Source organism: Eurosta solidaginis, chromosome 5 (genome assembly GCF_040869045.1).
Source record: "Eurosta solidaginis isolate ZX-2024a chromosome 5, ASM4086904v1, whole genome shotgun sequence".
In the NCBI taxonomy this organism is placed as follows: domain Eukaryota; kingdom Metazoa; phylum Arthropoda; class Insecta; order Diptera; family Tephritidae; genus Eurosta; species Eurosta solidaginis.
This window is the reverse complement of record NC_090323.1, coordinates 15,939,854-15,967,297: the sequence shown is the minus strand read 5'-3', so window position 1 is coordinate 15,967,297 and position 27,444 is coordinate 15,939,854. Positions and strand designations below refer to the sequence as shown.

General features: G+C 35.3%; 2 protein-coding genes across 4 annotated transcripts in view; one reads left to right on the top strand and one right to left on the bottom strand.

Moving 5' to 3' along the window:
• caps (capricious) overlaps positions 1-27,444 on the top strand; it is a 341,000-nt gene that overhangs the window by 255,277 nt on the left and 58,279 nt on the right. The gene's annotated exons all lie outside the window — the stretch shown is intronic.
• The window catches only part of LOC137252206 (serine protease easter-like), a 339,821-nt gene continuing 328,067 nt past the window's right edge, over positions 15,691-27,444 (bottom strand). The window contains exon 10 of the mRNA XM_067787601.1: positions 15,691-15,795. Coding sequence (XP_067643702.1) covers positions 15,735-15,795 — 61 coding nt within the window. The 3' untranslated portion in view covers positions 15,691-15,734. The remainder of the gene's footprint in view (positions 15,796-27,444) is intronic.

Sequence of the window (27,444 nt, the reverse complement as noted above, 5' to 3'; positions counted from 1 at the left end):
TTCCTGCAAAGATGCAATTTATCCCTGGGGAGAGTAGCGCGCAATTGATTCCTTTTGCTTATTGTATGCTATAATTGATACCAACTACTCCTATACGAGTATAGTTGAGAAAAGTCAATTATGTTTTTTTTTTTTGTATCCGAATCGGTATAGGGATTTGATATCGGTTTGTTAACCGTTTAGGGTCGAAAGAGGACGGGTCCCACAGTATGCGTAGCGGATACTGAGAACCTGTCCTAAAATAGCTGTAGGGTAGGTACAAGAGGAAGGGCCCAATAGCATCCCTGCAGGAAGTATGGTAGGATTAGTATATTTATCGGAATACAGCATGTCCAGGATATCGAAACTATCTTGCATGGTCCTTTGCGACTTATGCCGGAGTAATCTTGTCTTCATCGATTTTCTTTGCAGGATATATATTTCTTGTTTGTTTACAAATTAACTGGGTTAAATTTTAAATCATACCGTATGAAGTGAGATAACATTAGCACTAGAAACAACAACAAATCCAAAGCATTGATTAGAACTGCTGCTGCAATGACAGCTTCTACACCATAACCAGCAACGGCAACTACTAGATGACATTACTACAAGTATGACATCAATAAAACCAACCGATTTTGAATGACAATTTGCAATCTAAAAGTCAATACGAGTCATACTCGTATGTACCACAAATCACATTGGGAAATTGGAATGCAAAATTACAAACAAATATAAACCATTAAGTAGCGCGCTAAGTGTTTGCATATGCAAGTGTGTATGTGAGTGCGTTGTTATTGTAAATCAATGCATTTTATTACCTCCTGTGTCGATTCGTATGTAAGAGTGTATAGCCACTTTACATTGCCATTGACATTGCAAATATGCGCCGACGCAATTCAAAGCAAAAATGCAACGATGTTTTGTTGCTGAGCCTCTTTGCATTCTTTCTAGTTATGATGCGCTTCATCATTTTACAGTTCTAGTACATATGCAGAAGTGTGTACAAATAGACACAAATGATAATAAATTACCACAACGTCAATAGCAGCACTCGGTATTCTGCCATTGGATTCACAAGTTTACTTAGGGCAGTTCAATATATACACAACTATATGAATATGGAATGACCTGTAAGGTTGGCGTATGGTATCCCGGAAAAAAGTAAAAACAGTTTTCTGAGTATATTATCAAAAAATTTCGAGAGCAACGCCGTTGGTCATCAACCAATTGCTTAGGCGACTTAATAGATGAGAAGCCAAACTCACGTCGTATGCAGGTGACGTTTCAGTCAGCATAAGCGACAGATGTCTATCAACAATTAGCTCCCTGATGAATCAGACGCTTCGGGATGTATAGGCCTGGGCATCTGTAGTCGGGTTAATCGTCAACGTTAATGTCCCCAATTTGACTTAACCTAAGCATGGAGCGGTAACCGTACAAGCAAAGTACAGCAGAATTATACCTAAAGGTAAGTTGTTGTCGAAACTCCATGTAGAAGAGAGAGCAAATAAGCTTCTGTAGTACTGTATGAAAGCAAGAGGATACCAGGATGCACGTTGGACCTATCGCCTCAACTCTCTCATTAGGTATTTACGGAAATTTTCTGGCCCTTGCTTAATTATGGGGTCCTAGTTTGATGGGGTATGCAAACTATCAATGATCAGCATAACAGGGAGCCTTGAAAACTACCACAAAATCAGCTTTGCGTGCCATTTAATACATCCCACCTGCAGACCTAATGGCCAAAAATATAGCGCTAGCAACTGCAATAAGACTTAAGGCCCATATAAGTACAGCGCCAATAAATATATTGTAACGAATTTGCTTGCAAATCCTCTTATTTGCCTTTTTGCTAAGTTCGTATCACTAAACTGTTGAATAGATAACTCCAATATTGAATAATGGAAAAATGGCCTTTATTAAAGTACTTCACAATAACACTTATACTTTGCAATTAGCTGGCTTAATAACCAAACTGATAGCTTAAATGAAACTGACTTTCAAAATAATACTGCTATTGCTCGCTAGATATCGTCTTAATCGAAACTCAAATCAAACTGAATTACTTCTTACTCGCTTACGCCGCTTTTATAGTTTACGCTGCATACATCTAGGCTCTTCTAATTCCAGAACTTACCAACTATTTCGTGTGTTTATAGTTCTCATATAGTTTCTACTTGTTTACAATTGTCTACTTTTCAGCGTCTCCCAGATGTATGTGAGTTTGTAGTTTACAGTCTCTCGCACACACATAGGCGTATAAGTAAATGCATCTGTGTGTGACATCTCTCGGCTGCCTTATATATGTGTATACATGATTTGATTACTGACGTAAATACCGCTTAGCATGGCCTTAGCATCGCCTTAGTGATGTTATAGCTTAGTGATGCTAATATCCGTGACAATATTATGAACGGACTACATGGTACCGTACCTGAGCTTCGAAAGAGATCTCGCGGCCACAATAGAGCCGGAGGATTGGCGCAAGGCTGCGCAAATAGCAGAACATAATAAAAACGTGCATACCCGATGGTTTCCAATCAACGTAAGGGTTCGGATGTGCTGCTTACTGGGTCGATCCAAAAATAAAACAATCCTTCAGGCTGCCAGCTTACTGCATAGTCTTTCCGGCGAAAAATGTAGCCGTGAAGAAAGCAGCAGGAGGAAGCGTGCTTAAGCTGCAGTCGCGTCAATTTATATATCGATAGTCAGGTGGCGATCAAGTTAGTAATCTCAAACTGTACTTAATCAAGAAGTGTATTGGAATGTAAAGAAGCATTGGAGAGACCTGCATTATTTACATTTATAGTGGGTTCCTGGTCTCAAAGAGATATAAGGTAACGAAATATCCGACGCCTTAGCACAGCAGGGTGCAGCCCTCAATGAATCGACGATAGACGTCCCAATCCGTCTGATAGACGTCCCAATCAAAAGGTGACAGGAGTTGCATATGATCCATCAAGCAGAAAAGGCATGGCAGAACCGCGGGGCCGCAAAATTATTAATATCATGTGCAAATCCTACGACGATAGACTGAAAAAGTTGCTTATATATGTAAAGAGAAAATACTTAAGGATCACGATGGACATGGTAAGCAATCGCTGCCCTCTAGCGTCACATGCTTATAAGTAACGTCTCGTCAGTAACAGCAGATGTAAGAAGTGTAAGCTGCCAGCGTGGTTGAGCACGTTCAGTAGTCATGTCTCACGCTCGCGAGATCAAGGCTCCAGCTACTAGGGACAGCAGCGTTGCCAGATTTCGAGGCAACAATTAAGCTATAGGCACTACAAAACTTCTTTTATGTATAAAGAAAACGGAGTTAATCTATAACATGAGTCCTAGTACCTAAGTAAGTGAAGTTCGTTCGTCAAACAAATTCTGGTAACACTATGGACACGTTCAGTATATGTGAGGTCTTTTTTGATCGACCAGTTCAATCTTACCTACCTACACGTTTCTAAAATGAAAAATATTTACAAAAATTTATTAAATAAATCAAGCAGAAATAAACCAGATTCCTTGAAGAAAATGTATTAAAGCATAAAACGCCTAGGAGAAAAGAAAATACTGTAGATTTGGGTCTTCTTTATAGCGGCGAGAGAGCTCTCTATAGAATGAATAGTTGAAAATTATTCACAGGCCACAAATAATGAAAAATATAGAAAGAACACGTTCTGAGCAGCTTTTTCAATAGTTTTAGAATTCTTAAAGTGGAGAAAAAAAATCAGCAAAAATAGGTTGTATAAAATATTTTAAAAAAATTTTGAATATTCCCATATCAAGGCTTGGGTGATTCTACATAAGTTTCCTGATAGTATAACAAAAGTTGACACACCCTAATATGTATGTAAAATATAGTTAATAAATTGAAAGCATAAATAGGCGTTTCGCTTGTTTATGTGCGTGGAGCCAATGAATGCAGGCCTTGAACCAATCAATTGAGCATTGAAAATTGATATAAATGTTTTTGAGTAATTCAATAATTGAAATAGGAAAATGTTTATATGTAGATATTTGTAGAATTGCGTGCATTGGTAATCCTTGGCTTCTCTTAAAACATAAACATAGTGCGAATTTGTACTTCAAATTCGGATTCAAGGATGAAGTAGGTTTAAATATAACTGTGCTTTGTTGCCTTATTTGAAATAAATCCCTTATTCAAATGCTGTTGTTAAATATGAACTTAGTTTTCTTCAAGCTCTTGAATTTAAAACACACTTCACTGAAAATTTATGAATAGTTTGGAGTTTAAAATAGAAAGAGTGAAATATTAATCGCTTAACTGAAAGAAAAAGACTGGTAAAATCAACCGAAATGCGGGTCAATTCAACCGAAATTTCTGTCAATTTTTATCCATCGCAATAAGATGTTGAATCAACTGCGCACAAATCGTTGATTCGTAATTGACCGTTTTAGTAGTCAAATGAACAAAAAAAGTTGTAGCGACAGCTTTGTACGAAAGTACCTATGTTGCGGCATTTGGAAGGCAGATGAGTTTTCACTGAGATCTTTTCATGGCAGAAATACACTCGGATTGCTTGCCGAACAGTGCCGAGGTGCGAACCCGCTTAGGAAAATGTTCTTTTAATTGAAAAACCTAAATTTCTAAAATTTTTATGTTGCTTTGCTCGGGTTTTGAACCTAGGGTCTTCGGTGTGGTAGGCGGAGCACGCTACCATCATACCACGGCGGCCGCCACATACATACGTAAATATGTGCATACAGATAGTACACAGCATACATAAATACAAAGTAGAGAGCGCAGTGAGCGTAACATTCTCTGAAATTTGCTCACGTATTGACTGTTGATCGCTGTTGAAATGACCAGTGAGATCAGTTGTGTCAACAAAAAAATCAGTTAGATTGATCAGGTGTCTGTCAATTTTGCAGAATTTTTTTAACTTAAGAGCGACAATTTCTCTTCTGTTGAAATGACTAAACTAATTTGTTCGCTTGACAAAAGAACTCGATCGAATTAACCGTAATTCGATCAATTTCACCGAATCTCCGTTAAGTCAAGAACAACAGAATCGATTTGTTGATTTTACTAGCACCATTTCTTTCAGTGTTTAGCTAAATTCAGCCAACGAAAAAATATTATGCAAAAAGAAAGTATTCCATATCCCTCGAGCAAAAACTGCACCACGAACGAAATCATTATGACATCTTTTTCAATGAAGTTGCGATCGAATGCGTTCTTAAAAAATTTAATATTTAAAGCTCAAAAAATAGCATTGCCAGGATGTTAAAATAAAACTTTTCATTAGAAAATTCCTATATGCACACGCACTTCAAACGCTTTTTTGTGCGTTTTCAGAAAGTTTATAGCGCTCTAAGCACTTCCCGACAAAAACAAAACTAAGGAACTTTTATTATGCAACACAACGCGCCGCACTTAAGGTGACAACATTGTCATAAAAAATTTACATTAAAAAAAAAAAACGATATACTTTGTAGCAAAGTTGAATGCAATAAGTAATTGAAAAACACACGTAGCTGAACATATACCAAGTTTATATAACAAAAACACTTATACCGGCAGGCAAACCTGCAGACAAAGCAAGTAGGTGTAAAATACGCTAAATGTAGTTTAATTTCAAGTTCAACTAGTCAGAACATTTCCCCTACATATAAGAGACTCGTTGGTATTTTTAGCAAAGGTGCAAAGTAGAGAAATTTGAAGGCCTAGAAAGATCGACATGGGTATCTTCCAATCTGAACGGTAGAACACAAAATGTGGCGTGCGGTTAAGAAACAATTTTTGTCTTTCGCGACGATAGACTTACTGTTGGTGTTTTAGCGATAAAGACACTCCCCGAAAGTTTTGGAGATTGCTATCGATGTTGATTGGCCTTGCCTGCTACACACCGACGACTAATAAAACAAGGTCCACGGAAATGGTCACACAATGGTGAATTGTCCTTTGAGGCACTACTTGGCACACATTTTCCATCAGGAGGCTATATGGAAGAATTGTGTTACTACGTCTACATACCAAATACGCAGCGAGCAGTACTTGGGTTATAGAAAAATACCAAAATTAAATTTCCGACAAAAACTTTTGCCAGACTCAAATCACCTGCTGCAGACCATAAGTTCCCTGCTATGTTGCAGGTGGTATGATTTGTAGAACAGCTTAGAACGATCTTTGAGTATGGCATAAAACTGAGCGTACTTCCCACAATATTGGAGAACGCCTGAAATAGTTTTCATACTGAAAGCGGGAGGAACCAGTAATCTGCATCCAAACGACTACAGGATTACAGGTCTGTTATTAGATATGTATAAAAAATCAAATATGATTGAAGCAGTATTATCTTAGTCCAAAGCAAGTCAGTTGCTACTGCATTGCATAGACTGGTCATTAATATAGAAAAAGCTGTGTAACACCAGGTATATGCGCTAGATGCCGAGGCTTTCAAAATTGCCTCGAAACGAGGAATCATCATGGTGTCACACTGCGGACTGTCAGTCACCCAAAGATCTTAGGGGTAACGTTCTATAATACTCTAACCTTCAAGGCTCAGGCCACCGAAATTGTATCTAAAGAACAAAGTCGCAACAAAATCCTCAAGTCGCTTGCCGGCAGCACCTGGGGAAAAAGATAAAGAAACTTTACTAGCCTCGTACAACGTAATTGGTCGGTCGGTCATGAGCTACACGACACCAGTTTGTTCGCCTAGTCTTAAAAATACATACTGGAAAAAGCTACTGGCCTGTCAAAATGCTGCAATCACAACTGCCAACGGTTATCTCTTTATGACCCCCGAACACCACCTACATAGTGAGGCCAGAGAGCTTAATATTAAATAGCACAACCAAATAAATAAAATGTCAGCAGCGCCTCCACAGTGATTAAGGGAACATCTCCATAACTTAACAGGACTCGCCTCACATGGGTAGGTTTGACTATTGGGTTGTGGTATCTATGAATTGCGCTTATCAACCTCTTGAATCCCAAAGGCCTCCCCCTGGATAGATAACTGACAGAGAGAGGTTGGGTTTATTACTTATAATCAAACTAACAGTAGGTGTAGTGAATAGCCCTATTTAGCTTGGGGAGTTTATTTTTAATGCCGCCTTCAGACTGTGGGGAAATTTTCTGCCACTTTGCTTATGCACATGCAGATCATATTTTTAAATTCACAAACCTTTTCACACCTCCGACTAGCTTCTTCTGATTCAAATGCATATACTTATTGCCTTGAATAAACAAAAACAATTTTTTTCGAATTTGTGACAGTGCAATCATAATTGCTGTTCGAAATGATCTGCTGTTCGAAATCACGTCTATTCCGACAGCAGCATTAATATTTTTACAGCTATATATCAGAATTGTGTGATCAATAACATAAAAATGGAATAGAAAGTGTGCTTTCAAAGCTCCAATAAACTTCAACTGTTTCGCGATCACTTGTTTATGATCTTGTGTTGCTCAAAATCCCGTCCATTCCGACAACGTCACGCAACCACAATAGCATTTTTAACACAAGTATACAATAAATAGTTGCTGGTACATATTTGATCATTTTCGGAGTAGTTGCGGTTAGTAAGTTGTAATTGTGATTAGATTTTTTTTGGACTTCGACCTACCGGAAGTGGTAACGAAGTAAAGGTGCGCTAACAAAGCGTCGCCTGCTTCTGAAGAACTGACCTTTGCAGGGCATGCATAAAAAATCCAGCAAGGCCAAAAACGGCATGACACCAAGATAGGCACAGAACAAAAACGAAACGCCAACTGCAGTGCTTAACAATTCAAGGCGTGAGCAATTTTCTTTTCAGGAAAATTAAAAAAAAAAAAAAAAAAAGTGTACACAATAGATAAAAAGTGGAAGTGCGTGTGTCAAGCATATTTAGTGTGCGTACAAACGAGTGTACTCTGCGCATATTTAGCTATCATAGTCTAGCAAGCTATATGCAACATGCAACCTGATAGGTAGGTCTGCAAATTTATTTACTTTGCTTACACTCACTCACTCGTTAGGTATACGTTTTGATGAGTGCCACATACGAATTTTGGAGCAAAGTCCATAAAAAATAAAAAAACAATAAACAGCAATTATGTAATCGGAAAATGTGCGTGCTTGTGTCGAACGTGAACAAAATATGCAGAATGTAATTTTACTAAAATTTTAGAACCCAAATTTACGATGGTCAATAATAGACGCGCAATGTGAAAGCTAATGAGGCTAGCGCTCATATTTTTAGTTTCAAGAAAAATAAGGTAAGCCAACAGAATAAAAAACAGGAAGTATTTTAGTAAAAAGTTGCGTGTTGCAAATGACTTGGTTGTTGTATGCATTCTTATATTACGAAAATACAAAGTAACCAATTATTTACAATAGTAGTTTGAGGCACGTGTCGCTGTTTTGTGCAACCACTTTGTATGTAGATTTCGAGATACGAAAATGCATGCCACGCATGCGTACTATCGATTCAAGTAAGCACTCGATTGTAGAAGCAGTCCATGGGCATAATTAAGCTTTATCTTTTGTCAAAATAATGTAAAAACTCAAAACCTTACAAATTTTTTAATTATTTATAATTATTTCACGAAATGCATGTTGCTGTCGATTGAAATTCCGCTTTGACTGATAAGGAATTTAATAATTTGAAGCTGGTTTTAATTGATTTCCTAGTAAAAGCTAATTATCAGAATCTGAAATACGTCATAGAGCTATGTGATGTTATGAAACTTTGAAAATATGTTTAACTCTGTCAAGTAGAAAGTAACAAAAGGCCAAGGAAAGAAGGTACTATGATCTTTCTGTTATGTTATTGTAGAAAATTGTGACTTCTTGTCCAGAGCTTCCACTCAGATAAGAAAAGGCTTCATATCTAGGTTCAAAAGATGAGATCTATCAAAACGTAAAAGCTGCTTAATCAGCAAGTGAATCATATAATCATTTTGTGAACTCTTATCTGAAGAATACCTTTATTGCAGTCGAAACACGCACGTCCTGACTAAGCTGAGAACTACATGTTGTAATTTACTCACTTTTATACTCAGCTGAGCAGAGCTCACAGAGTATTTTGTTCGCATAACGGTACCCGTAACGGCATAAACTAATCGAGATAGATATAGACTTCTATATATCAAAATGATCTGAGCGAAAAAAGAAATTAATTTATCTCTGTCCGTCCCCTCTCTGTCTGTCCCTAAACACGATAACTTGAGTAAATTTAGAGGCATCTTAATGACATTTGGTATGTAAGTTCCTGGGCACTCATCTCAATCGCTATTTAAAATGAACGGAGTTGGAATATAACCACGCCCACTTTTCGATATAGAAAAGTTCGAAAAACAGAAAAAGCGCGATAATTCATTACCAAAGACGGATAAAGCGAAGAAACTCGGTAGGTGGGTTAACCTTATGACGCAGAATAGAAAATTAGTAAAATACTAAGTTATCTCTTATGTGATAATTTCAAAACATGGCGTTTTCTGAGTCGCCATAAGAAAGATATTGAGGACCATTCCAAACCTATACGTAAAACTCTTTTTAGAAACAAGAGAACTGTCGGCGAGAGTGAGAGAGATATTCGCTCTATTTTTCAATGAATTGATGGGCAGGTTTAAATCTGCTGAGCCTTAAGCAAAGTTTTCCGGCTGAACGTCATCTTAAATGAGTAGTCTGTTATTATAAGTACTTGCATCAATACAACATTATTTGTTATTAAATTCCACGAATTTTGAGAAGTGCAGAATCAACCAGCGTTGGTTGTCTCTAAATTTCTGTGCCATTACTTGAATGAGAGGGTTTTTTTGACTCGGTTTCGGTACAGATAGGCAAATCAATAGGCATTAATTTCCGTTTACAAATGTAGTCAGTTTGCAACCAACTACTCAAGCTTACGTAACGGAGATTGAGATAAGTCCATTTCCCTCTACAGCAACAGCAAATTGTTAGATTAACTAAAGTTAAAGCCTTTTCGCTGTCACTAGCTGAATAGCACAATATCTTGTTCACAATCACAAATACCATCACACCTCCCACCACTGAGGAAGAACTGACTGCTCCCTTTTAAGTCAATTAACTGGCTGCGACTAAGTAAGCTCCGAGCGAAGAGCGGTTATTGGTTCGCGTTGATTTTCTATCACTGTTCAGTCACAATCACGAATAAGAGTCACTGCGGCTGTGAAGTAGCAATCACAAAATCCCGTTTTTTCCCAAAAATCAAACATCCACTAAAGGAATTTTACTTGCCTGAACCATTAACCCCACGCACACCCAAAAACAGCGGAAAGTGTCTCTGTCGCTACAAGAAGAAGAAAAGCACTCGAACCAACAATAGTTTGAGATCCTAGCATAAGTCACTAATATACCTATTGGCCTTCGTATGCCAGTACAGTAGCAAGATCACAAAAAAAGTTGAAAAAAAATTTTCAAATTTTAAGATAGTACAAAGAGCTTAACTTTTATAAGCGAACCTGCAGAAAAAAGTACCAATAACGTGAAATTTATTTGAAGGGGTTTTGAAAAGTAACTAATTTCTTACTTACTACAAAAAATCAGCTTTTAACTAGTTAGAATGGTTAAGATTTAGATTTACCTCCAGACAATATGTGAACATTTTTTTTTTATGAACTCCTGAAACACCCTTCGGAAAAAACGGTTACAATTCAATGCAAATTTTGTGCAACCTATAACTTGAATTTTGTAAGAGTTAAATTGATTGGGCTAAAAAAATGCATACTTAAAAAAAATTCCGAGAAATCCAAAAAAAAAAAAAAAAAACTTAGAAATTTTCCCAAAACACTCTCGAATTTTCGATTAATTTCCGGAAACGTTTTTAATATTAGTTTGCATTGCTGCAGTTACAAAACTTAAAGATATTTTCCTTGAATATCGTTATTTATAAAATAGGCTGACTTATTTTTAGACGGTAAGTAGTTGACTAATACAAGTTGAAATGTAATGCAAAAATAATCACCTCAAACTATTTTGCGGCCATTGTAATTAATACAAAAGTAGCTAGGTCTTGGCGAAGAATATAAACAGATAATTATACACATTGCTTTATTGGAAGCCAACTTTAAGTTAGTTTGTAAAAAAAAAAAAAAATTTAAGGCGCGATAAACTCCGAAGAGATTTTAGGGCGAGCTTCTCTTTAAATTTGCGTCGTGCTCCCTTTTAATTTTTCCTACAAATTGGCCGGACGGGACCTACATGTTTTATGCCGACTCCGAACGGCATCTGCAAGGCAAATGAGTTTTCACTGAGAGCTTTTTATGGCAGAAATACACTCGGAGTGCTTGCCAAACACTGCCGAGGGGCGACCCCGCGTAGAAAAATTTTCTTCTAATTAAAAAAACTTGTTTCTAAAATTTTGATGTTACTTTTCCCTGTGCGTGAACCCAGGATCTTCGGTGTGGATAGCGGAGCACGCTACCATCACACCACGGCGGCCGCAAGTTAGCTTGTAGTTAGCTTTTTTCCTCCCAGGAGCTTCTTTTTATCTAAATAACTCACATCTATTATTGGCCTTGGCTTGATAACATTTAATTCCCTCTAGCGCTACGTTGTAGAATGGCTTTCTTATCGAGTTAAATAAGCTATATTTCATCTAATATTTAAAACTCATGAAATCAGTAGTTTCATATAATTAAAAACACATAAATTACTTGTTTGCCGAAAGTCATAAAAAAAAATTACAACAAAAATTTTTATATCTGCAAAACAATGCATCACGCAAACACGAATCAAGAAGACCTCACCCTTTTATTGTTTTGAAACAAAAGAATAAATATAAACATTTTTTTCTAATTAACAATGCATGTTTATATTGTGCGTCTATATGAATAATGAATTTTTCATATACATATCAAATAAAAAAATTTTTCGAAACATTTTAAATTTGAGTTTCATCATTGCTTCTGTGAATTTTGCCGCTTCTGCAACGTTTGTCGCTTAACGCTTCCTGCTTTAAATTTACTACTTTTCTAACTATACACACCAACTCATATACATATTTATATCAAAGCCATTTATTTACATTACTCACTGAAGCTTATGGCACTGACAGTTTCAATAATGAACTTTGTACGTACGGACGGACGGACCTTAATGAGTTGCCTTTTAGTTTAGCGCTTTAGTTAAATCGTTAACGCTTAGCAGCAGCGGTAGCTTCATTGGAGTTGTGCAGGTTAGACATTTGACGTACTGACCTCGACATTAGTCCAGGTGTGTATGCATACATACTTACATATTTATTTAAAGCTTAATTGGTAAGCAAGAAATGCATTAACTTAAATCGAAAAAAATAATTAATTAAAAACTTGTTTAGTTGAACTTGAAAATTTGTTAGAAATCGAGACGGTCTATAAAAATAATCAAATTCAAATGAAGAAGCTGATGGTTGTGATTTTTGGTTAATTCGAAGAATATTCAGCGAATCATTTAAAGATTTTTCTTTCATTTCATATTTTAATTAAGCGATGATAAGCGATGTCAGAATTTCAATGTCAGGTCACAAGGAAATATTCAAAAAAAACCAAAAAAAAAAAAATTAGTATAGACTTTAAAGCCACTATGGTTTCTTTAGCACAAATTTCGGGACTACTTTCAGACGTGTTCGGGATTGGTTTCGGGGCCATAACGAAATTATTTTAAAACCTTTAAGCAATTACTTTGGTGGTTTTTCGGAATTTTGGTGGGGATATTTGAGAGTTGTTTCAGTAAAATTTAGTGGACTATTTTAGGAAATTATTTACGGTTTGTTATCAATAACAGCCGATATTGACGTGTTACCGCCTTGTTGTCGCTTATTGTATATTAAAATTTGGCTTTTATTAATGAGGTAAACTGAATTCAAATGAAGACGCTAGCTGAATATGATTTTTAGTAGATTGAAAAAAAATCAGTGCCTTCTAAAGCCAATTGGGGGTATTTGAGAGGTTTTCGAGATTGATATAGACACAACCTCAAAATTATGCCGATAATATTTCGTAATTACTTTGGTTGTTTTTCAGAACCATGGCGAGAATACTTCATAGCTGTTTCGTTATGATTTCTGAACTATTAGAAAAACGAATCTATAAATTATTATCGATAATAACCTGTATTGGCGAGTTATAGGTTATTTTTAGCTATTTAATTCATAAGGAAAAAAGTCTGCTTGTTTCAATGAGTTACAGATTTATTAACGCTGTCCGTTTGTTTCCTACACATTATCGCAGGAATATTGGTAAATCATCGATAACAACCGACATCCAATCATCGGTTTGTTGTTTTCTGCCTTATTGGCTTGTTACTGACGAGTTATCGGTTTGTCATTGCCATTTTATCCGTTTGCTTAGGACTGTTTATCGTTTTTATTGAAGTCTTATCGGTTTGCATCGATAACGACAAAGTTTCTACGCTGACAGCACATTAAGCTACGGGCAGTAAGTTGCAAGCATTTAGCGCTGTTCAACTGTGGGTGGGAATATGCTTGAACTCAGCATAATTTTTTTTTTTTCACATTGCTGTAGTCGAGCTTAAATGAAAGCTTACTGGATCTTGGTGAAAACTCGCGTCTGGAAACAGCTCTTACTTCCAGTTAAAGATTTAGTATTAAATCGGTTGTAATCATGATGTTCATATCCCTCTAACTTCACAGTGAGTATGAAGGCATCTCCTGCCAAGCTTTCATACACGTCGTTGTTAGACATGAAAGCTCTTCCTCCTAAGCTTTCATTCACTCCTTTGTGAGCTTAAGAGGTAGCATGAAAGCTCTCCTTCCTTAGACTTCGCTCACCACTTAGCAAGCCAAAGATAAGCAAGATCCCGAGTAGAAAAGTTAGCATAAATGTTATTCCTTCTATACTTTCATTCGCTTATTCTGCAGAAGATTGAGCATGAAAGCCTTCTTAAGCTTTCATTCACTTCTTGGTGAGCAGAAGAATAAACGTGAAAGCTCTTTCCGGCTTAGCTTACATACATTGTCCAATGTGCATAATGTGTTTCGAATTTCCACTATACAAAATAGCCACTAAAATTTGCAACGCTTATTTTAAGTGTTTACATGTTGGCTGGCTGTGTGCATGCGTTCATGTGCCTCATGTGATAACTTTGCGAACATTTTCATAAGTCGCACATTTGTAGCAATGGAATTTGTCGTATCGGGTGTCGCGGTCAATGCTTTTCTAGCAAATAAAAACAGCAACAACAATAATACTAACAGTAAATATGTTTATGTGTGGATCGTTAAACACCCGTCACTCACTGCAGACCGCAACCGCGTGCAGCTTTGCGGCTTTAGCTTCCGCTAACTTCGCTAGCCGTTTTCATATTTAGCACAAATGCTGCACCCTACGCTAGTTGTGAACTCCATGCCTTCAATTTTATTTAGATTTGCACATCTAATGTTGCCACAAGGAGTGTAACTTTTTATGCATGTACACATGCCGTTACATTTACACATATTTGCACAGCACTACGATTGTTTCAGTGCCTGAGTGCCTGTGTGTTTGTGATTATTCCTTTTTGCGTTTGTTTTGCTTTTGTTGGACATTTAAGCGGTGACGATGTCTGCGCGCTTGCATAAATGCGTATTTAAGCGCGACACTTTGCATTACTTGCAACGCTCTGTATTTACTAAAGGGGGGAACCGATAGCCATAGCACCTAGTGATCTTTTTCTTGTTAGTCTTAAAATTGATTTTAAGCCTAAATATATAATAATAATAATATTTACTTAAGGGGTATGTAGATTTCAGACTTGCCACACGCCTCACATTGCTTGTGACGTTTGTTTATCGAAAATTGAAACAAAAAACTTGAGGTGGCTTTCGGTAATACGAAATCGAGCAAGAACGCGTTCGAAATTTTTGAAAATATAGGAATTTATTTTTCAAAAGGGAGTACAAATAGATATAGGGTGCACGAGGCACTTTATTATAATGCCAGTGTTTGTTTTAGATATCGTCATTATCCAAGAACAAATTTGTTGAATTTCAATTTCTTAATTGCAATAAAAAAAAAACATTACAATTATAATATTTGTTATCGATTGCTTTCAATAACAGAAAGAAACAATCTTAAGCAAAGAAACCATGCGTCCTTTTCTAAATCGAATTTTCGCAAACTCGGAAAGACCTCAATTTCGAAAAAAAAATCCGCTGTATAATACACATAAAACGAATTTTGCGAATTCGTTTGTCGCAAATGCCCCTTTGTCGAAGACATTTTCGTAACTGCAGCAAACTTTTAGATCAAATTTTCGACTTCGAACATTTTATCAAATCCATGAAAATTATTTTATTTTTGAAGCAAGCAAATACCAAATAAGTATTTGCTTTCCAAATAGGAAAGTATATTTATATTGGGAGCCCGTAGATAATATTATAAATGCCGTTCTTGGATATCGAAATTTTCAAAAATACAATTTTTGCAATTTTATATTCTTATTTGAAAAACTACTGTAGTTGAAATATTTGGTTGTGATGTCAGTCATGTTTACTTTTTATGTAAAAATAATAATTTCTTAGAATATATCTTATTGCTTTTAGTGTTGCTCATTCGTCCGATATCGAAAAATTTCAAAAACAACAAAAAACTTGATCCTTTGGAGGTAATAAGTATTGATAAAGGTCCTAAAATTTCATTAGGTTTTTAATAACAAAATTTTCGAAGACTAAAAATTTTTCGATATAGAAATGTTTGGAATAACAAATTTATTAACTTCGAATTCTTATCTAAAAACCTTCCTTGTTGAAATATTTGTTTTTGTTGGCAGTCTAGTTTACATTTTATACGAAAATGTTTCTTACAATAATTTCTTACAATTCATGATATTGATGACAGCATTCCTTCGATATCGAAAACATCTGGAATTACAAAAAACTAGAAAGTTTGAGAAAAACGATAATAATAGAATAAGATATATTTAAATAGCTTGATTTTTAGGGCAAAAAAATATAGACAAAGGTGATGACATTTTTTCAGGTTTCGATAACAAACTTTTCGAACACTAAAACTTTTTCGGTTTCGAAGTTTTCGAAGATTTTTTTAAATTTCGGTTTCTTGTATGAAAAAATTCTACTTTCCATATGTGGCAAGGCAGTTCACACAAAATGTCTAATAATAATTCATTTATCATTCTTTCGATATCGAAAAGTAAAGAAAAATTAGAAGTTCTCAAAAGAAAAAGTTATAAAATGCATTCAAATATGAAGCTTGGTCCTTTACGCTGACGGCAAAGTGCTCTCTATAAGCTATGTTAGGCGAGAGTCAATTATATTTTACAAGCTTCAAACGTTTCTGGCACTCTGGACATATTTTACAATTTTCCATGAGAAAAAAATTTCATAGCTTTGTGTCCTTATATTATGGCAATGCCACTCGCTTACCCTCTGTCGTCAGCCTTAGAATAAATAAATACAAAGTTGATAAAATTTCATTAAAACTTTAATATCGAAATTTTCTAAGACAACAAAATTTTTTTCCTGCGGCAAATAAGCCGGTGGTACATCCCATTGAGGCCCAAAATTTGAGCTTTTAGGCTTGTCAGGAGTGAAATTAGGTACAACAAGTAGGGAAGGTTAAGTTCGGGTGTAACCGAATATTACATACTCAGTTGAAAGTTATGGTGACAACATAAGGGAAAATAACCATGTAGGAAAATGAACCGAGGGTATCTAACCCTGGAATGTGTTTGTATGACATGGCTATCAAATGAAAGGTATTAAAGAGTATTTTATGAGGGAGTGGGCCATAGTTTTATAGGTGGACGCAATTTAGGGATATCGCCATAAAGGTGGACCAGGGGTGACTCTAGAATGCGTTTGTACAATATGGGTATCAAACGAAAGGTGTTAGTGGGTATTTTAAAAGGGCGTGGGGCTTAGTTCTATAGGTGGACGCCTTTTCGAGATATTGCCATAAAGGTGGACCAGGGGTGACTCTAGAATGTGTTTGTACAATATGGGTATCAAACGAAAGATGTTAATGTGTATTTTAAAAGGGAGTGGGCCTTAGTTCTATAGTTGGTCGCCTTTTCGAGATATCGCCTTAAAGGTGGACCAGGGGTGACTCTAGAATATGTTTGTACGATATGGGTATCAAATGAAAGGTGTTAGTATGTATTTTAAAAGGGAGTTGGCCTTAGTTCTATAGGTGGACGCCTTTTCGAGATATCGTCATAAAGGCGGACCAGGGGTGACTCTAGAATGTGTTTGTACGATATGGGTATCAAATTAAAGGTATTAATGCGGGCTTTAAAAGGGAGTGGTGGTAGTTGTATATGTGAGGGCGTTTCCCAGATATCGACCAAAATGTGGACCAGGGTGACCCAGAACATCATCTGTTGGATACCGCTAATTTATTTATATATGTATAGCCACGAACAGTATTCCTGTCAAGATTTCAAGGGTTTTTTATTTCGCCCTGCAGAACTTTTTCATTTTCTTCTACTTAATATGGTAGGTGTCACACCCATTTTACAAAGTTTTTTTCTAAAGTTATATTTTGCGTCAATAAACCAATCCAATTACCATGTTTCATCCCTTTTTAAACGCTTTTATTTAGCTTGAGTTGACAGGCAGGCCGCACGGCCGTTGTGAACGAATCTTGTAATTGAAATTTAAGTAACTTCCCGATAAGCTACAAGCTTGAAACTTGGAACATAGTTCAGAACCCGATGACAATGCAATAATAAGAAAAAAATCGCCGCTAGGTGGCGCAAGAATCGAGATATTCGCAAAATTCGTATTTGTGGTCCGATTTGGCTTATATTTGGAACACACAATATATGAAAGAATAGAAATCGACTTGTGAAAAAAAATCGCCGCTACGTGGCGCATGGATCGAGGTATTCACAAAAATCGTATTTGTGGTTCGATTTGGCTCATGCTTGGAACACATAATACATACAAGAATAGAAAGCGACCTATCAAAAAAATCGCCGCTAGGTAGCGCAAGGGTCGAGGTATTCACAAAAATCGTATTTGTGGTTCGATTTGATTTGGTACATATTTGGAACACATAATACATACATGAATAGAAAGCGACCTATGATGCCCGAGTTGGCTCATAATTGGAACAAATATTGCATACAGTCCAGTAGAAGTGACATCAAAATATTTTGGAGTTGGAGGAGGGACAAGCATACGTGGCGCAGAGTCGAGTAAATTCTTCGGAAGGATTATGTATTGAAGACTTAGGTTGTAACAAATTGTCAGGAAAGGGTCCTTGTAATAATGAGTCACTAAATGAACTAAATAGAATGAGAAATAATAGGCAATTAAATAAAAACTAAAAACTTGAAAATAAAATAATTAATGTATGTTTGTTTAATGGTGTGTTCAGTTTATACTTATATTTAAGAATTCAGTTTATACTTATATTTAAGAATTCATGAGCTTATAATAATTGAATTTCAATTATTATGTTTTTTTCTAAGAGAAACTGAAAAGAAAGAAACATTTACTGGCATATTGCGATGGACCATTTCGAAAACCGGCTGACGATGATTACGTTGGCGGTTTTCGAAATGGTCCATCGCAATATGCCAGTAAATGTTTCTTTCTTTTCAGTTTCTCTTAGAAAAAAACATAATAATTGAAATTCATGAATTCTTAAATATAAAATAATTAAAAAAAATTTTTAAGTTAAACGGTTTTATTGAAAACAATACTTACATGAAATAATAATAACACGAAAGCTAGAAAATAATTAGGTAGGTCCTAGGTACTAGTCATCACACTCCTTATCAATCTAGGTCGTTGATCAGACAATTAAATAAAAGCGTTGGACGCGTCATATTTCTATTGATAGTCATAGGTAAAACCAACTGAACCTTAATCAGGTTATGCTACGCCTCACATTTTTAGAAATTTCACGCGCCCAACGCTTTTATTTAATTGTCTGATCAACGACCTAGATTGATAAGGAGTGTGATGACTAGTACCTAGGACCTACCTAATTATTTTCTAGCTTTTCGTATTGTTATTATTTCATGTATTGTTTTCAATAAAACCGTTTAACTTAAAAATTTTTTTTTTATTATTTTATTTCGTATTTGGTTTAGAATTATGGCATTTTTTAACTTTTCGTAATTTTCGATATCGAAAAAGTGGGTGTGGTCATAGTCGGATTTCGGCCATTTTTTATACCAATACAAAGTGAGTTCAGATAAGTACGTGAACTGAGTTTAGTAAAGATATATCGATTTTTGCTCAAGTTATCGTGTTAACGGCCGAGCAGAAGGACAGACGGTCGACTGTGTATAAAAACAGGGCGTGTCTTCAACCGATTTCGCCCTTTTTCACAGAAATAAGTTATCGTCCTAGAATCTAAGCCCCTACGAAATTTCACAAGGATTGGTACATTTTTGTTAGACTTATGGCATTAAAAGTATCCTCGAAAAATTAAATTAAAAAGGGCGGAGCCACGGCCATTTTGAAATTTTCTTTTATTTTTGTATTTTGTTGCACCATATCATTACTGGAGTTGAATGTTAATATACTTTACTTATATACTGTAAAGATATTAAATTTTTTGTTAAAATTTTTCTTTAAAAAAAGTGGGCGTGGTCATTCTCCGATTTTGCTAATTTTTATTAAGCATACATATAGTAATAGGAATAACGTTCCTACCAAATTTCATCATGATATCTTCAACGACTGCCAAATTACAGCTTGCAGAAATTTTAAATTAGCATCTTTTAAAAGTGGGCGGTGCCACGCCCATTGTCCAAAATTTTACTAATTTTCTATTCTACGTCATAAGTTCAAGTACCTACCAAGTTTGATCGCTTTATCCGTCTTTGGTAATGAATTATCGCACTTTTTCGGTTTTTCGTAATTTTCGATATCGAAAAAGTGGGAGTGGTTATAGTCCGATATCGTTCATTTTAAATAGCGATCTGAGATGACTGCCCAGGAACCTACATACCAAATTTCATCAAGATACCTCAAAATGTACTCAAGTTATCGTGTTAACGGACAGACGGACGGACGGACGGACGGACGGACATGCCTCGATCAAATTTTTTTCGATCCTGATGATTTTGATATATGGAAGTCTATATCTATCTCGATTCCTTTATACCTGTACAACCAACCGTTATCCAATCAAAGTTAATATACTCTGTGAGCTCTGCTCAACTGAGTATAAAAATCGTTAGCGAAATTGACGTTATTCGAGAATAGCGCTTCCCTGGCCATAGACCTTAAAATATAGAATTGATCAAATATAATTGTGTCCAAGACCAGTTTTGCATAAAACGTCTAAGATGTTTTTAAGAATATGTTCGCGCAATTAAGCCACTTATGTCACTTGGACTTTGTACACCCACCATGATATGACCGGATACGTTTCGTAATGGCAAAAGTAAGCTTTGGAATAAAATGTTTATTATTCTAACTAGAAATCACTATATTGCTCACATAGATCAAAACAGCGTTCAAAATGCAAAATGCGTCGATGGAATTTTGAATTTTTATCAAGCCATCTCTGAGTGAATAGCTCGATAAATATTTAATAAAGTGTACATACAGTAGATATTGGATTATGGAAGCCGGTAGTATACATTACTTCAAAATTTCACTTTTTCGACTTATCACCCTTTTCATGTAGGTGTGCGTTATACCATGGATATAACACCCATTGCTTTGACACGAGCTTAGACTTTCTTGTTCCCCGTTGCAACACTTTGTTTATACTAAAATTTATTGCTCTTGCAATTTATTGTTGTTGCTTGACTTTGTTATTTTTCTAGTTGCCTATGTTGTTGTTATTTTAATATTGTTCAATACCAACGTCGTGACTCTGACCTGCCCTACTGCTGCTCACATATTCGCTGCAATGGTTTTATGTTGCTGTCTTTTGCCATCAAACCGCAAATGCAACAATATTTTACGTGTTGTTGCATTTCCAGTAACTTACACGCATACCGACAAGGACTTAACAAATATGTATATGTATACACATATTTCGTTTATGTGCATGTATGCCATAAGTTCAATGCAGTTCAGTTGACGACAACTCAAGTGGAACACTTTGGGTTGGGTCTCGACGTACCGCAATCAAGCTTTATTACTTAATTTTGCATATGCGTGTGTGTGTGTGTATAGTTATGAATTGATGTGTTTTTTCCATACCCAGACGCATACAAGCAGCGTTAGTAAATAGGTCATCAACATAAAAATGTCAAACTCATTCATTTATTAACAGACCCATTCTCAGTCTACTCACTCGCTTATTCTTCCCCCTCTACACCTCGCACGCGACGTTCACTTTCTTTTCAACTTTATACCGGTATTTTTTTGGCTCAAAAATTGCTTTTTATACAATGTATTGCTATATCAAAGGTCAAAAGTAGTTTTGCTCTCGTTTTTTTCTATTTTCACTTTTTATACAGGGTGTTGAGCGCTTACAAATTTGCTAAGTATTTTCAACTCATTTGCTTTACTCAATCCAATCGCACTATAAAAAAACAAAAAACAAAAAAATGTACCGATTAAAAACTACCGTCAGTCATTGACCCAAATATGCTTCCCTTTTTTTCCTCTATCAGCGCCACCTACATTGTGGTCGCTGTGCGCCTTTAAATATGCTACAAAAGCAAACCGCAAAGTTGAAATTGGTACAGACGAGAGTACCTACGTTCATATTTTCATTTATCGTTGCTTTGTTATTGCCAGTGCAGTTTGTATAAAATGCAAGTAAAATAAAGAGGATAAGTGGAAAAAGAAGAATAAAAAAAAAAGAATTTAGTAAGCGAGCAAAAGCAAATACTCAATAAAAAGAAATTCATATCGACCCGATTTCGGAAAGTTTTTCGTTTGTCAACTACTTTAAATAGTTATTTGACTAACTTGAATAGCTTTTTAAAGCAGTTTCAATAAAAAGGACCAAATCAAAACCGAAAGCTTAAGCTTGTATGAAAGTTAAATTGTGCGTTAAATTGGTTGTTTAGAATTTAGAAAATTGGATTACTGAAGTGGCCTGAAACGCTGTAAAGATTCCACTTGCTGCTTCGAATTACTTTTCCGCACAAAAAAATTAACTTTTTGTAGGTTGAAAGCTGAGCTGAAACAAGCGAGGATCAGTCCTTTAACGAGTGTTTGAATGGTTAGCTTAAATACATTTCAATTGTGTAGCACTTGTTGGTATGGTGAGGTAGTATATGGTAGGCTAATACGCAAAAACTGTTTTTTTCTAAATGCAAAGAACAAAAGAAAGGAACATTTTTATAATTTGATAATTTCATGCAACGAAAGAGCCCATCTAATGTGAAAAGAAGATTTAAAAAAAGGCTTAGGTAAGGTAAGGTTAAGGGAACGTATTTGGAAATTTCCCACGGCGGGCGGCACATTCGTCCAAACCAGATTACTTACTAATGGTACCTCCACGAACCACATGCTTATTTGATGAACTTAAAAAAAACTGAAACAGACACCTTCCCCACCTCTGGCGGACTGTTTTTTTTCCTGGAAATCGACAGAAAAGGTACTGAATGGACTCCTTTTCCTCTTCATTCTGAAAGCTTTTGCAGAGGGCGCTTTTTGTTAAGCGCCACAGTCAGAGCATTTGTGCGATAGCGCAATGACCTATGATGACACCGGTAATAACTCTCACTGCATATTTGTTTAGCTTGAGAAGGAAGCTAGTTGCTTTCCTATACAAGCATGGCCAAAAGGACCTTGAAACCTCGCAATAACTCCGGTTGGTCCACAGAAAGTCTGTTTCCCTAATCTTATATTCCTCGCTTTTCCTCGGGAGATAACACAACAGTCGTCGTACGAAGATGTCCGCGTCACTTGTGCTCATTTTGGAACCTTCCCTGCCCATCTGGAAATTCATAAACTTCAATATTACTGTACTCTGTGACCTAGTAAAGGGAGACATTTATCAGTAGTCTTATTGAAATCAGGCTCTACATCTCCGCGCAATATACGTTATAATGTTGGATTTCAATGCCTTTAACGCTGCCTGCCTATCGAAAAATATCGTTACATTGATGGGACCCTACTATCCTGGAGCAGTCTGGCTGCTCTCTCGGTGGTATACACCTCCACCTGGAAGACACTGCTTTTATAAATCATGTGAGCATACCTTGATTCGAGAAAAACTAAACCTTTTTTAAAGGCAATAGATCGTCTTAAAAGTCCTTATAACGAGCTTTTAAACTTTTTACAAGTAAAAATATTTTGTTTATAAATCATAATATATAAAAAACACGTATGCCACAATTGAGGCCAATGGACTCCTAAACTACTGAACCGATTTTGAATTTGTTTTGCACCCCGTGTGTAGTTTGATCTAACTTGAAATACAGGATAGGTGACTGGGTGACTAGGGTCTCGAGATATAGGCCAAAACGTGGACCCGGGTACCCCTAGAGTGTGTTTATAGAATATGGATATCAAATGAAAGCTGCTGATGAGTGCTTTAGTAGAGGGTAATTTTCATACCCCTGGGTGACTCGGGTCTCGAGATATAGGCTAAAATGTGGACCTGGGTACCCCTAGAATGTGTGTATTGAATATGGATATCAAATGAAAGCTGTTGATGAGTGCTTTAGTAGAGGGTACTTTTCATACCTCTGGGTGACTAGGGTCTCGAGCTATAGGCCAAAAAGTGAACCTGGGTACACCTAGAATGTGTTTATAGAATATTGATATCAAACGAAAGCAGTTGATGAGTGCTTTAGTAGAGGGTAATTTTCATACCCTGGGTGACTAGGGTCTCGAGATATAGGCCAAAACGGGGACCCGGGTACCCCTAGAATGTGGATATCAAATGAAAGCTGTTGATGAGTGCTTCATTAGAGGGAAATTTTCATACCCCTGGGTGACTTGGGTCTCGAGATATAGGCCAAAACGTGGACCCGGGTACCCCTAGAATGTGTTTATAGAATATGGATATCAAATGAAAGCTGTGGATGAGTGCTTTAGTGCAGGGTAATTTTCATACCTATGGGTGAATAGGGTCTCGAGATATAGGCCAAAACGTGGGCCAGTGAATGCCTCGACAGTGTTTATACAGTATGGATATCAAATGAAAGCTGTCGATGAGTGCTTTATTAGAGGGTAATTTTCATACCCCTGGGTGACTAGGGTCTCGAGATATAGGCCAAAACGTGGACCCGGGTACCCTAGAATGTGTTTATAGAACGTCTGCCGCGTCTTCTAGTTTTATATATAAAGTAAACACACTTATCTTATATTAGAAAAAAAAACATTTTTCTAAGGCAATTAGTCGTCCTAAAAACTCTTATACCGATCTTTTAAACTGTTTACAAGTAAAAATTATTTTTATACAAATTTATATTATATTATATATATATATATATTATTTGAAATAAATAAAACCGTTTAAAAACACACACACAGACACATTTTTGTAAGACTTACAATTGGTTACCTAAAAAGCTCTAATAATAAGCTTTTGTACTTTTAACTTCTAATTACCAAAATTTTAAGTATCATGTGAGTATACTTATGTTTAGTAACAAAAATATTTTCTCCAAGGTTATTTTAAAATCTTTTATAATGAGCTTTTAAACTTGTATGAAGTTTTGACAGACTTTAAATATTATTTTAACATAGTATCTCGCGCTATAAGAAATGAATTCATATTTCTTCGAAGCATTAAGTAGGTTATCTTAAAAGCTCTAAAAATAAGAGCTTTTTAATACTAAGTATGAAATTTTCACAAATTTTAAATATCATGAACATGCACACTTGCCATAGATAAGAAAAAATAAACTCCTATTTTTCCCAAGAATAAATATTTTTTATCTAAAAAGCTTTAAAAATGAGCCTTTAAACTTGTTATATATACATAAGTCTTCAGTTTTACTAAATTTTGTTTACCATGTAAGCATACTTAGCTTAGATAAGCAAAAAACGCAATTCTAAATAGAATACTACAATAACAAAAACAACAAAAAACTAAATGTAAACTTTTGATAAAATACAGCAATAAAAACCAAATCGGTAAAATTTAAAATAACCAACAAAACGTTTGATAAATGCAGCTGCGGTACATGAATGGAGCAAAATCAACGTGAAAGTGAACCGATAAGCAGCAATAAAAATAAACAAAGCAAATTAAAACAATTTTAACCAATCAAATTAAATCATTAAAATATTTATAAACCGTGAATATTTAACGCATGCAAACATTTAAATGTGTAATTGCTGAGAGCACTAATAAAGTGCATACATTCTTTGTCACTCATAAAAGTGGTAAATGGGTGAACAGTGGAGTGTTTCTGAAAAAAAATTAAAAGAAATATTAAGAAAAAATACACAGATTTACATTTTTTCTTTAACATGCAAATAATAACGTTAAACATTTACCTTGTTGCTATTACAAAAAAGAAAAAAACAACATGTGCTCTACATTTGAGGAAAGGGGTCATTTCACGTTAAATTGATTACTCTCAATTTGATAATACTTTCATCTCTCACATTTTAACAATTTTCTAACTCGCACATATACTTCCTTTATGAAATTTTAACTTAGATCCCAATTTTTTTATATTCTTCAGGCAGGTAATGTGTAGAATTAAAAATTATTATTCTCTAGAAAATAAAAAGAAAATACAAATATACTATGGGGTCTTATCTTAGGCGAATATTTTTCTTAATGAGATCTACGTAATCCGAGCCAGCTCTCCCATCTTTTCTGATTAAAGTTTAAAAAAATGTAAACTTCGAAGAAATATCTTTCTTGTAGAATTTGTTTTCTAGTGGAACGGCCCACATGTTTTTTATGTTTTTTCTGTGATATTAATATACCTACATTTTTTTGGTTATGAATTATTGATTTGGCTATAAACGTTTTTAATTGTACCCAACTCGTAGAATGCGGTCGCACACATTTAGAGAAATTAATGCGGTAAAAGCATGCGACAGCTGCAATGAGCGCGCATATTTAAAAACTGAAAAAAAAAGTTTTTTTTCGTTTTTATATTTATATATTTTTATTTTGCGCCTTAATACATATTTTATGCGTTGAAAAGTATGATAGTTGTGGGATTTGGTTTTTTTTTTTTTGTTATTATTTTAATGATTTTATAATAAAGTCCCCATAACTGTATTAAAGGCTGCGTAGTTTTTACTTTCAAATAAAAATTCTTTTGTGGTTGTTTCACTAATTAATTGCTTTCGAGAATTCATAGTATTTAATAGTGCGTCATGGTCTTCGATAAAGAGCAGCGCTGAGAGCTAAACGCAAAATAATCATCTAAATAACAATGGCGCCCAACGTGTGGCTCGAAACACATGCAGAATCTCTTATTCGACTGTAGGCGAGTTTGGTGGGAAAGTTCCATATCATGAACCCTGTAACTAAAACTATGCAAACCAATTAACCAAAGACGTTTTCGTAACAACTCCAAATACGAGAAAATTTTTCGAACATTTCGCACTATTTATTTGGAATTTTCTTAACTTTTTGAAGTATGCAGTTTGGTTTAGCAAAGTGCAAGTTGTAGGTCTACGAAAATTTGTATTGATTTTTGACAATATTTTTTCCGAAGGATGTTTTATACCAATGAAAAATAAATTATGCGTACCTTGAGTGCAAGAAAATTTTAAAGATCGTTCAGAAAAAAAATCGGCAAAAATCTATGCGAATTATGAGAGATTTGTAACTTGTACTTTGTTGGACTAAAATTGAGTGAGCTACAAAACTGCATACTTAAATAAATTCAGAGAATTCCAAATAAAAAGTTCGAAATTTTTTTGTTCGAAGTTTTTCTCGAATTTAAGAATTTTTCTTAAACAATTTTGAGATTGATGCATAGTTTCAGTTGCAAACTTGATGGAAGTTTTTTCTTAATTATCGAAAATAAAAAACGAAGAATTTAATTGAGAAAATTTTATAAAATATTGCCATTCCTTGCTTTACTCTGGATATTTAAACCTAATTATAGCGATAGTACCGTCATACTACTGTAATTAGTTAATTAAGTTCTTCTTTGGGAGTAAACAAAAACATGCATAGTGCTAATAAAAATCTTAAATTTTCCGCTTGTACGACATATCAAACATATCACTGGTATGAACTTCTTAAATACATACAAACTGGAATACTCCAACGCTATAAAATTTGCCGCGTTCATTTTTATACGTATATTCATGAAAGCATATTCTCTTGTGCATCATATTAAATTTATGAGCGCGTGAATTTTTTTTTCTCAAAGGCATAAAATTTTAATTTTAATTTATTGTTGTGAAGCAAATGACGACCAATTATGAGTTTTAAAAGGCAGAGGCGTCTACGGCAAGTTGTTCATTGCCTTAGTTGCAAGCAAATATCTGATAATTTTGGATGACTCGCACTGCAGCTATTTATAGGTGTGTTCCTTTTGTAGCCAGAAATTTAGCCGACGTCACCCACAAAGCGTATTTATAGAATATAAATATAATACTTCCTCGAAGCTCGTCAAGTAAATCCAAATTAAAAAGAAACCTAGAGGACAGTTCAGTTGTGTGGGCTATATTAATGAAGACCACTTC